Source organism: Pithys albifrons, chromosome 1, assembly GCF_047495875.1.
Source record: "Pithys albifrons albifrons isolate INPA30051 chromosome 1, PitAlb_v1, whole genome shotgun sequence".
NCBI classification, from domain to species: Eukaryota; Metazoa; Chordata; class Aves; order Passeriformes; family Thamnophilidae; genus Pithys; species Pithys albifrons.
The window spans coordinates 90,591,607-90,604,207 of record NC_092458.1 but is presented as its reverse complement, the minus strand read 5'-3'; the positions used below and the strand labels follow the sequence as shown (position 1 = coordinate 90,604,207).

At 48.0% G+C, this 12,601-nt stretch overlaps 1 protein-coding gene across 1 annotated transcript; it reads left to right on the top strand.

The window, feature by feature from the left end:
* Positions 1–7,841: 7,841 nt before the first annotated feature.
* Positions 7,842–11,816, top strand: TEX55 (testis expressed 55). The gene is made up of 5 exons (XM_071572195.1): positions 7,842–7,902; positions 8,979–9,422; positions 9,699–9,761; positions 10,457–10,521; positions 11,513–11,816. Exons 2-5 carry the CDS (start codon positions 9,261–9,263, stop codon positions 11,523–11,525), a joined length of 303 nt encoding a protein of 100 aa, XP_071428296.1. The 5' UTR covers positions 7,842–7,902; positions 8,979–9,260; the 3' UTR covers positions 11,526–11,816.
* Positions 11,817–12,601: the final 785 nt, after the last annotated feature.

Genomic DNA, 12,601 nt, shown 5'->3' with positions numbered 1-12,601 from the left:
CCAACTGCATGACTTCCATCCAGGGACAAATCTTTCTCTCTCTTTTCTTCCATCCTCCCTTTTTAGTTAAGAGCAGTAGGAGACCTTCACATTAAGACACTGAACCCATCACAGTTGGAATAGACAACGCTAGAGTGAAAGGGGAGGTGATGGAGGCTGAGACAATGTATTTTTAGTCATTTCGATGAATTATGGAGATGTGAAGTTGATAATTTATTGAAGAAGGGAAACGGGGGACTCTATGTAAATGTTTTCAGATGAATAATTAATGTGCCTTTCTAGCATCAGGGGGTCTTTAATTAAAGCCTCTGTTAAACAACGGAAGGCAGACAGCCTCAGCTCCTTGCAGCAGCTAATTGCACCTTTCCCATGTATAGCTACAATTCAGAGACAAAGCATCTTTTGCACCAATAAAGAAGGACAGATTCTACCTAGGGTGAGTGATGGGAGACTGTGGAGGCCAGCTGCGTGACCCCGAGGCTTAGGTGATCTGCATCACATTCTAAATTATCTCGGCATAAGGGCCAAATGAGGAGGTGTGGGTAAGTGATGATGGAGGGGGTACTTTGAGGAATGCAGAAACCCACTCACAACCATCTGTAGGTTACAGCCCCTTCAAGAGGGGCCTAGTGACAGAGTTATCCAGGGTCTTGCTGTCACTGCATGATACATTTGTCTTCCAAAATCCTGTTCTGTGCCATCTCTGCTTCCCTGTTCCATTGCAAGAGATGGATTCATAGCAGGGGGGAGCAGAGCAATAAGGCACATTCACAGGGTGAAGAAAAAAGGCAAACCTGATTCTTCCCTTTACTCAGCTGCTATCCTTATCCCCAGCATCCTCCCTATGCACCTGGACTTTTCCTTTCTTCAGGGGTGCTACAGCTGATGGGGAGAGGACGGGATGAATGTTCACTGTGGACTTCAGTCAGAACACAGCATCCCCTCCCTCTCATGCCATGTGATGGTGAGACCAAGCTCAAACATTCTCCCTTACGAGGCCTGCGTCTCCCAAAAGGTCTGTGCTTATTTCCCAAGAGAATGTATAAAACCATAAGTGACGGGAACTAGAAAGGGACAATTAAGGAAAGACAGAATTCCTGCTCTGGTTAATACCTCTGAGGAACATTCAGCATAATCCCAAACTTGTCTTAATTAAATGTCATGGGAACAGCAGGTAAAATTCCAAACAGGGAACAAAGTCTTGTTCTTCTTGAGAATGTTGTCTAAATTAGAAACAGATTAATTAGTTTTGACACCTTGGCAAAGAAACAGTATCTCACAATTTTTTCATTCATCCTTAACACCACTAACATCCATGGTAAAATTATAAAGTGAGGGAACAGGAAAGGCAGCTGAAACTTTATTTTTAACAAAAAGGGTTAAATCTAAGGTAGGCTTAGCAGGTTCCCAAAGCAAATATTTACAAACACAGAAGGTAAGAACACCTCTTTCCTACATTGCTGAAGATTGGGCTGAAGGGGTTACCTAGTCTGTGCCAGTCATCTATGAAACTGGTTTGCTTAACCTGCTACAGGTATCTCCCCACTTTCTGAAGCCTTATTTGAGGCGGTCCCTTCTGGCACTGAGCACAGACAATCCACAGAACATCTCCCCAAGAAAGGTGTCTCCGATTTCCACAAACACCTTGGTTTTCGGGAAAGCATCGCATCTTTGAGATTGAGAGCATGTGTCTTCTGTTTGTCCACACCAATGTTCTTGACAAGTCTCACATGTGTCTACGAGCTCAGCGAAGGTTTGCTGCTGTGTTTTGTGGGGTCCAGCGCTGCCAGAAGGACTTTGGAGGATGATGCACCCGGAGACTCTGCAAGCAGCTACGAGGCTCTGCTGCTCTCTGCTGGGAAATGCGGGCAGAGCCGGAGCAAGAGGCCGGTCCTGAGGGAAGAGCACGATCTGCCAGCACGCTCTGGCATGGTCTCTGAATGAAAACACTCAGAGCCACCTGAAGAAACGCAGACCCATGGGAGCATTCTCCTCCTCAATGTCGCTGTCCGAAAAGGACCCCCACATCAAAGGCGGCAGGTGCAGGAGCAGTCTGAGTGCAAGTCAGTAGCCCTGGTCACCTCTCTTCCCCTTGCATCCCAGCCCTCTCCACTCTGTTGCACTTACACCTGCTCTCCTCCCAGCCTGTAATGTGATTACTTTCTCAAAAACCCTCTGGAAAGAGGGCAGAGCATCTACTGCACCATGCAGGTAAGGCACCAGTGTGTGGGGTAACTGCATGACCCACCGAGTCACCAGTCACCACATGGATGCACAGAGATGTCTCTCCAAGAACCCCAAGCCTCTTTCTCACAGCCTGTTTGTTTTTGGGGGTTTCTTTTAATCATTGCTCCATACCACAAAGCTACTCATTGCTTACCAGCCCTCAGGAAGGCTTTAACTACATCTGTCTGCAACTGTGCAAAACCACAGTTTGGAGTGTTCTGGGGTCACAGGGAGCAGAGAAACAGCAAGGCCATGGACACAGTAATTATAGAATCATAGAATCATAGAATCGATTGGGTTGGAAAAGACCTCCAAGATCATCGAGTCCAACCCTTGGCCCAACTCTAGTCCCTTTACCAGATCATGGCACTCAGCGCCACGTCCAATCTGCGTTTAAAAATCTCTAGGGATGGTGAATCCACCACCTCTCCGGGCAGCCCATTCCAATGTCTGATTACTCTCTCTGCAAAAAATTTTTTTCTGATATCCAACTTAAATTTCCCCTGGCAGAGCTTGAGCCCGTGCCCTCTTGTCCTGTTGCTGAGTGCCTGGGAGAAGAGCCCAGCCCCACCTGGCTAGAACTTCCCTTCAGGTAGTTCTAGACAGTGATGAGGTCACCTCTGAGCCTCCTCTTCTCCAGGCTAAACAACCCCAGCTCCCTCAGCCTCTCCCCATAGGGCTTGTGCTCCAGTCCCTTCACCAGCCTTGTTGCTCTTCTCTAGACTCACTCCAGCACCTCAATATCCTTTCTGAACTGAGGGGCCCAGAACTGAACACAACTCACCAACGCAGAGTACAGGGGAAGGATCACTTCCCTGGTCCTGCTGACCACGCTATTTTTGATACAGGACAGGATCCCATTGGCCTTCTTGGCCACCTGGGCACACTGTTGGCTCATGTTGAGCTTCCTGTCAATTAGTACTCCAAGGTCCCTTTCTGCCTGGCTGCTCTCCAGCCACTCTGTGCCCAGCCTGTAGCACTGCAGGGGGTTGTTGTGGCCAAAGTGCAGGACCCGGCACTTGGCCTTATTGAACTTCATCCCATTGGAATCAGACCATCTCTCAAGTCTATCCAGATCCCTCTGCAGAGCCCTCCTGCCTTCCAGCAGATCGACACTCTCCCAGCTTGGTGTCATCAGCAAATTTGCTGATGATGGACTCAGTCCCCTCATCTAAATCATCAATAAAGATGTTAAACAGGACTGGACCCAACACAGACCCCTGGGGAACACTACTGGTGACCAGCCGCCAGCTGGATGCAGCTCCGTTCACCAGCACTCTCTGGGCCCGACCCTCCAGCCAGCTCTTAATCCAGGAGAGGATACACTTGTCCAGGCCATGGGCTACCAGCTTTTCCAGGAGTCTATTATGGGAGACAGTGTCAAAGGCCTTGCTGAAGTTCAGATAGACCACATCCACAGCCTTCCCCTCATCCACCAGGTGGGTCACCTGATCGTAAAAAGAGATCAGGTTGGTCAGACAGGACCTGCCCCTCCTAAACCCATGCTGGCTGGGTCTAATCCCTTGTTCACCCTGAAGGTGCTGTGTGATTGCCCTCAGGATGAACTGCTCCATCACCCTGCCAGGCACAGAGGTCAGGCTGACAGGCCTGTAGTTGCCAGGGTCCTGCTTGCAACCCTTTTTGTGGATTGGGGTGACATTGGCCAACCTCCAATCATCTGGGACCTCCCCAGAGAGCCAGGACTGTTGACTGGGCTTACACAGCCTCATGGACTGTGCAGCAGGTGAGCTCATTGCTCTAGCCAGCAACCTCATCCTGGGCCCCAACAGCAGCTCCCACACAAGAGAGAAAAAAATTCCCTAGCCTGGAGCTGACCAAGGCCCTCTGCCCCTTTAAGCAATAACATTAATTTTCTATTATGTTTCATCTCATGCATCTCGTCATGACTTTAAAGTCATAGATGATGCGACAGGAGTTTAAGATGGGCAATTTCAGGATTTGGCTATTATGTATGTATATTTACAGCTCAATAAAATAAGAAGAAATATTCAAAGTAAACAGACTGTGGAAAGTGATTTCTTCCAACTCTCCACTGCAGACTTGCAAGAAACCAATCAAAGAGGCTCAGGAGTGGTTTGAGCGTAATTTATTAACCCAAACGGGTCCGCATTGTTAACCAAGATTATTTATAGTGAACAGCTCAACCATCACTACTGAACAACTGTGTGATACTGCAGGGACAAATGCAATGAGTTACTACAGAGATAGGACAAAACCAGCAGCAGGTCTTTGTTACAGCTGTTAGAAAAAGCATCCCCAGGAGACAGACACTGAATCTCTAATGGCTATCTTATTTCTCTGACAATTTATTTAAGTTTTAACTTAACAGCAGGAATGATAGCCACAGTTACACAGTGCCTCCCAATAAAGGAGAGTATTGCTGATCTGCAGCTGGTGTTTTCTTATTTATTTCAAAGTCTTTAAGTTCCAGACTTAGCATATGGTGCCATATAAATAATGATATAATAATACGTTTTTGCTTTCCACGTGCCTGAGTAGAAAAAAGCCATGTGATTTATCTTACATGAGCATTGTATTTAAGGCATTATTTTGCTCAGAATTTTTAATGCATTTAAAATGCAGCTTCTGCTTTTTGTAATCTGTTCTTTTGAAAGAATAAACAGAACAGTGATGTTTATTTAATAGAGTCATTCATCTTACTTCCTTGTGCAAAATCCTAACTTTCCAGCCCCAGCAGCCAGATCCCTGCAGTAGGCAATGGGGTTGGAAATGGAGAGATCTGCTGTTTACCAATGAGGCATAGATGAAAGAAACACATGGGGCTTGAGATTTACCCACAGCACGACCCTATTGGAAGCCAGCAGGCAGCTGAGAACTGCTTAGTCCTGTCCAGTAAAGGATAGAGAGGAGAAACCCACAGAAGTTCTGTAGGGAGTCATGCTGTGGCGAACACAGCACTGGGTGGCTCAGCACACAACTACCATACACACAACAGATATCAAGATGCCTCTTTCAGATGAAACAGTAACAGCAGTTACCAAAGCACACACCACCCCCATAGAGTATGGCAGGGATGTAACTGTTCACAGCTTTCCTTTCAGACCCTGGATAAACTAGCTCTGTGAGCATCACAGCTGCAGAAACACCCAGCTGAAGGGCAGGGAAGATCTCTTAATTCACAACTCAGCTATTTCTGGATGCTTCTGTCTTAAGTTTCTAGAATTACTGGCTGAGAAACCTCATCAAGCAAAAACTTCTTGACAGCTACAAGAGCCTTTACAGCTACAAGAGTTGCAAATGTGGGTTTATACCTGCCCAGGTCACTGCAGAATAATCAGAGTATTTCTAAGGGGCATACAAGACAAACCAGTGAACGTTTTACTTGCAAACACAAGCCTGCTCCATTGGTCCACAACTCCTAGAGGAAATATGGCAGGGTCCACAAATCAAGGACTGACAATCCCAAGCACCACACAATGTACTGTACCCTCTCCCATCATGTGGAGATTGAAGGAATGAGATCCTGAAGTCTCCCTGAAAGTCCACCCACGCAACTGCCTAACAAATTTATCAATTTACCCTTCAACAAATTTACCAATTTTCCCCAGCATCTTTCAAGATCTTTCCAAGTGAACACAGACCAAAAAAACTTCACACTCAAAAATCCAGCAGTCCCATGCTGTCTGGAACCACTGCAGTCCCATGGGAAAGAGGGAGAGGCAAGATGGGCTCAAGGGAGTTAAGCAATGACCCAGCATCAGGTCAAACAGCCTTGCTCCAGTGCAAGATGATCCGAGTGCAGTGTGGCTGAGGGTATGGACCGCACTGTCATGAACCTGTACCAGAGCAGTGGGGCACCTGTTCTTCTTAAAAGTTCTTCAGCATGTCCTGAAAACCACACACAAACTGAGCTTCTCTGAATAGAAGTGACATCTGTAAGTTTAGAACAGCTTTAGAAGTCCTCTATTTCCCTCCCTCTCACTCCCCATAAGCCCCCATGGCAGTTTCAGCCATTGGTTTCAATCCCAGCTCTTGTCAGACTGGAGCAGGAACAAGAATAAGTCAGAAGCTGGTTACTGTGGTAACCCAGCACAGCTTTCATCTTTATTCCTTTCATCTCCACTCTGGGGGAAACTGACAATCTGTTTATTTGCTTTTTCTGATGAAGTTCATCAGAGAGCACACCAACTGCCTGGATTTGTGTAAAACCGAGGAGAGAAGAAAGTACCTCTCACACCAATGCACATGTAAATATTTCACTTGGCACTCTTCTACCCCACCTCTTGCTTCTCTGCTTCCCTTTTCGAGCTATTTGACAAATTCTTTTCCATCTGCCCCTCCGTGCACAGCTTCTCTCTCTCCTCCTCTTCCTCCAGGCCTCCTCACTACCATGGCACTTATTAACAGAGCCAACAACAGCAAATGCTTGTCCTGGGCTTTCCTGCATCTCTCATAGGTGCATGGTTAGGCCTACAGGACACTGGAACTCACAGTGAAGTAACTCAACTCCCGGCAAAACAGAAGGCCAGTGGCAGGCTGGGTTATGGGAGACCCCCATGTCCTTCCCTGTGCCAAGGCAGCTCCCACAGGTGGCTCACTGGATCTGGCACACACCAAGAGAGCTCTCTAGCTGCTGTGAGGGGAAGAATAACTCAGGTCAGGGAGCGGTTGCCATGGACAGAACCAGACCCAGGGCCAGGACCAGGGTCAGCAGCATCACCAGAGCAAGGGCCAGGCACCGCTGGCAATGGCACCATGGCCTGGATCAGCAGTAATGTGGCCAGGGAGACAGGGCAGGGATTGTCCCCCCGTACTCGGCACTGGTGAGGCCACACCTCAAGTGCTGTGTCCAGTTCTGGGCCCTCACTGCCACAGAATCACAGACTGTTCTGAGTTGGAAGGGACCCACAAGAATCAACAAGTCCAGCTCTTAAGTCAATGGCCCATACAGGGGATTGAACCCATAACCTTGGCATTATGACAACCAAGTTTTAACCAACTGAGCTAATCTCACAAACACATTGAGGTGCTGGAGCCTGTCCAGAGATGGGCAATGAGGCTGGTGAAGGGTCTGGAGCACAAGATCTGTGAGGAACAGCTGGGGATGTTTATCCTGGAGAAAGGGAGGCTCAGGGGGGACGTTATTGCTCTCAACAACCACCCAAGCAGAGGTGTGGGCAGGTGGGGTCAGTCCCTTCTGCCAAGCAACCAGGATGAGAGGACACAGTCCTCAGTTGCGTCAGGAGAGGTTCACTCTGGACATTTGGAAGACTTTCTTTACAGAAGGGGTGATTAGACATTGGAATGGGCTGCTCAGGGAGGTGGTGGAGTCACCACCCCTAGGGGTGTTAAACAAAAGACTGGACGTTGCAATTAGTGCCATGTTGTAGCTGACATGGTCGTATTAGGTCATAGGCTTATCTCGATGATCTCAGAGATCGTTTCCAACCCGATCGATTTCGGGATTCCGGGATCCCCGTCACCACTTCCCGGCGTTTTCGCCCTAATCAAAAATGGCCGCGCAGCACTCGCTGCTCACGTCACCTCGGCGGCACCGCCCGCCGACACACGTGACGCGGTTTCCCCGGCAACCGCCCCGGCGTCCTGCACAGCCCGCCCTCTACGGCGCGCGACGAGCGGCATAAAGTGCCGGCGGGGAGCGAAGCGCCCCCTGCCCTGCAGACCTGGGGGCAGGTGAGGGAGAGCCCCAGGGAACGCATTCCTTTCCTTCCTTCCTTCCTTCCTGCACCGACCCGCGGTGCCCCCGAGTGCCCCATCCCTGCCTGCGCCGGCCCGACCGGTGTGCTTTGCCCCCCGGGCACAACACGCGGGTTCCCAACTGCAGGGACGGGCGCAGGTCCTGCTCTCCCAGCACTCCGCTTCAGGCCGCGCTGGTGCCAGCAGTACCCCCAAATCCTTGGAGCAGCCGCGGGCGCTGCCAGCGCTGCCCCGGGCGGGTTCGGAACGGGAGGAGAAGCGGAGCAGAACTGGCTGTGCTCAGGCACGGACTGGGACGGGAGGGCAGCACAGCCCCATAGCACGGCCCCCCAGCACAGCCCACCACCCCATGGCACAGCACAGCCCTCAGCACGGCCCCATAGCCCATAGCACAACCCCATGGTCCATAGCACAGCCCACCACGCCATAGTGCAGCCCCCAGCACAGCCCCAAAGCCCACAGCACAGACTACAGCACAGCCCCATAACACAGCACACCCCCACAACCCCACAGCAGAATCCCATAGCATAGCACACAGTACACCTCCACAGCACAGCCTACAGCCCCACGGCCCAGTCCCACAGCCTGCCAGGGCGAGCCCTGCAGACATTTGGGCTGCCTGTTGTCAGGGAGCAAGGCTGAGTGGGGACATGAGCCCAGAGCTGAGGGCAACCCCAGCACAGGCAGGGCACTGGTGAGAGACCTCACCAACAGCAAGGAAAGGTGGAGGGTCTGGGGTCCACCCAAGGGACTTCCACAGAGACAAAACTACCTACAATATATACTTAGAGTCCCCCTAGAAAAACTAGTCAGATCAGGCACAGATACACCTGCTACACGGTTGGTTCAGAGCAATTCTGAAGGCTTGGGCCTGAGCCTAAAGGGAGTTCCTGGGATCATGCAGAAGGTTCTGGTGGGGCCAGTCACAGAAATTGAAGACTCTTAGTGCATGTTTTAAGAGGAGTTGCAGAAGAATGCAATGATGTGTTGTGTTGGTCTGTGGAGGTACATGTTTAAAATATTATTTGTTCTTTATTTGTTAAATATTTTAGCAGGAGCACAACAATCATTCAGAATCTGAAGCGGAGGAATTTGGCACACCATCAGCTGCTGAACCATCCAAGGACCAGACACCTATAGCTGAATCCCCACCATCACTGGATGACTCACCTGAGGTTGAAACACCAGCACCTGCAGACCAGCCATCTGTAGTGGAACTAGCTGTGTCTGCAGACCAGCTGGTTATCAAGAAACTACCAGTTACCACTCCCAGCCAGGGAAAGAATACCTGAAATCAGATCACTTGTGCGTGAACTGCCAGTTTCAAAGTCAAGATGCACACATCTGACTCCACACAGGATGCCAGTAACACACCTGTGGCTGCGGCTTCAGCACCAGAGACTGCGGGTGAAATATCAGAGCCAGACATATTTGAAAATGCCTATCAAGTCTCCATTGATTACGTGGAGAAACATAAAATTCTGGAGATATTTCAGGTGAAATACATATTTCCTTTTTCTTTCCAGAGGCCTACATGAGGAGCTTGGCCTAAAGTTAGCTTGAACCAAATTATCCCTTCCCCATATTCCTCCTTGTTGTGTGCTTTCTTAAGTGTAAACTTAAGAAAAGCAGTAGAACAGGACCCTTGATCATCTTTGGTGTTGGAAAGAGACGCTTGCTTTTTAAAATGCAGTTAGTGTTGGAGCAGAAAGTGCAGCCACCCACCTACACAATTATCAATAATGGTTTCCTTCTGTTTGTCTCTGTCTCAGGAAATCACCGAAAAACTCGTGTACCACAAGCCTGATGACCCCTTGCAGTTCATATTGCTGGAGGTATGGTCTTGCTGGGGCTCAGTGGGGACTGTCTGTTAGGGCCACAGCAGAAAGCCAGCTTTGCTGAGCACACCAGAATCATGGTCAGCCTGGGACTGTTTCTCTCACGGTGTGTCTGCTCACTTGAGAGGAGGAAGCACAGAGCAGGAGCAGAGTGCCTGGGGTGGAAGGGACCACGTGTGCTCTAAAAGGAAAAGGAGGGAAGGTATGGGAGGGTGGGTGAAGAGGTGGATGTGGAAAAAGGATGGAGTGAATGTGCCCTGGGGTTAACTGAGAGGTGAGAGAAACTTAAGGACAGAGATAGGGCCCCTCTGTGACCCTTCCCCAGATCCCTCTATTCCAGACTGAGAGGGAACACTTCTGCCCACACGCCTCTGTTCAAAGCTGTCTCTGCTGATCCTGCAGGGTATTAAAACACAGCTAATTCAAAATCAGTCATGTGAGACAATAGTTTGAGACTGAGCTAGATTGCTTCTTGGGAAAAGGAGGAGGTTAGAGGAAAGAAAGCAGAGAAAGTGAGTCTTTCCCTTTGTTGCCCTCTACTCAGTTAGGAGAAGCACCATCTTTATGTTTTGCCACTGGCTTCATGGTGCACTGAATGCAAAACCTGCAGATGAATGTCAAGGTCAGTTCTGGGCACCAGTGTGTAAGGAAATAAGCTCCCAAATGACCCTTTTCCTTTTCCTTTTGCCCAGGTGCAGTCTATGATATATGCCAGGCAGGCAGAAACAGAGACAATATCGGAGGAGAACAAAGATGTGTAGGTGTTTCTAGAAGAGGGCCTGTACACTCCTTTTGGCCCCTACTGACCTTGCTATCATGATATTGCATCATGCTTTTGTAGTCATTGGCAATAACTTGGAAAAGGTCTGCTTGTATCTCTCATGTTTTCTCTGTTCTGTATGTTTGTACTTCCCCTTGGGTTTAAATCCTGCAACCAAATATTGGAATCACAAACTCAGATCTAAGTGTGTATGGACCTGCATACACATGTGGCACATCTTGAGAAGTCAGGTCTGCTGAACTCCTATACAGTTTGTGCATACAAATGCATAAATCCTGTATTTAGGCCACTCCTAGGCTCTGCTTTTCCGTGCAGAGAAACCTCACAGCTCAGACAAAGCAAGCACAAAAGCAAGTAGAATTGAAAAGCAGTCCTGGACAAACCACAACCCTCTTTTTTCATGCTGCATTGGTGGCTATGCAACAATGCCTATCCCCGTCTAATAGGCTGGGTCTGGGCTTCTTCACTGCCCCCAGAGCTCCTCTGATGCAAGAAGATGTCTTCTTCCTCTTCCACACACTGGGTGCAGCTGTCACACCCTCAATCATTCCTGCTGGGTACCCATCATTCTGCTTTTTGGGGTTGCCAACAGAAAAGCAACAGTTGCACACACCCTTAATGGCTTCAGAAAACATTGTCACTCAGGAATGTGGGAGGTGAGTAAAACTAAACAAACCAAAACCAAGCACTGGTAGCCCAGGGAATTCATCAGACGAGGTACATTTCGCAAACACATCATTTGAGCTGCTTTTGATTCTTAAAACACAATTCTCATTTTCATCCTATTTAAGTGTCTGTTTTCACCCTGTTAAGAAACTTCATCTTTCTTGTCTCTTGCCTGAAGATTATTGAAAATGTGCAACACAGCATACTGTTGTTTTGGCCTCATATATGGTGTATGTGCAGTAGATGCCAGAAAGTTTTTGTCTTTTTTCTTTAAATATCTACAGACTTTTCTCTTTTTTAGGCAAGTGTTCTAATTTCCTGATGGATGGCAGTATATTGCCAAAGGACTGTCTCTATGGCTATGAAGAGAACATTATGGAAACTTCCATCTATCTATTTTTAGCTAAAAGTATGATGATTAGGTTGTGTGATTCTCTGCAGCACAACTTGGACCCCAAAAGTCTGGGAATAACAGAGGCAAGTATTTGGCATACAAATGCCATGTCTGAAAGAGTTTCATTTTTATCTAAGGTTCTCAAAAAAGATCAGCTCGCTCATGTATTTCTAGGTTAAAGGTAGGTGAGCACCCCTGTCATTTATAGGACAGGGAGGTTTTTAAGGTTATTTTGACCTTAGAAATGGCTCAAGATTCAGATTCAATCTCCATTGCTTTTATAAGAAGTTTGATGTAGACTTAGGCATCTAGATCCCACTGAAGCAGTGACATGCTTTTGAAATCACTACTTTGGCAGCTGAAAGAATCAGACACCGAGATTGTTTTTCAGCTTGATGTATTTTTGATCAAGAATTTGTAAGCAGTGCTATGCATACATGCCTTGTCCTAACACACCTCTGTGAAACCAGAAATGTATGGAAGATAAAGATAGGGCTGAAGCCTTCTCATCTCTATGGTCATTTGTCAGCATGTTGTCCCAGGAGATGGAGAAGTCATGTCTTTGAATTTTGCTGTAGAACAGGATTAGGGTGCTTTTGGGTACAGCCTTAACTGTCCACTTCCTGCTTCTGTCATTTGTGTGTTGTATTTTATTGTTCTCTTTTAATTACGATAACCTTTTGACTTGTAATATGTCAGACAATAAGTGTAAGCCTTCAAATTCATGTCATCATTAGGAGAGTTATGCAAGGAAAGTTCATTAATTGCTCCTTCAGGTAGGCCGAAGTGATCTGGAAAGCAGTCTTCTTACAGATGACAAAAATTTTGCAAGAGAGGCCCTACCCAGCATTCCTCAGCAATCTCAGGGCCAAAATTCTCCTGTGGTGGCCTGGCCACCTTATCTCATGCCAGCAAAGTTGCTGTGTGGTACCAAGAATTCTTCCCAATGCACAGAAGAGAGAGCATTTGTCTGTTCCATTTCTCACAAGAGAGAAA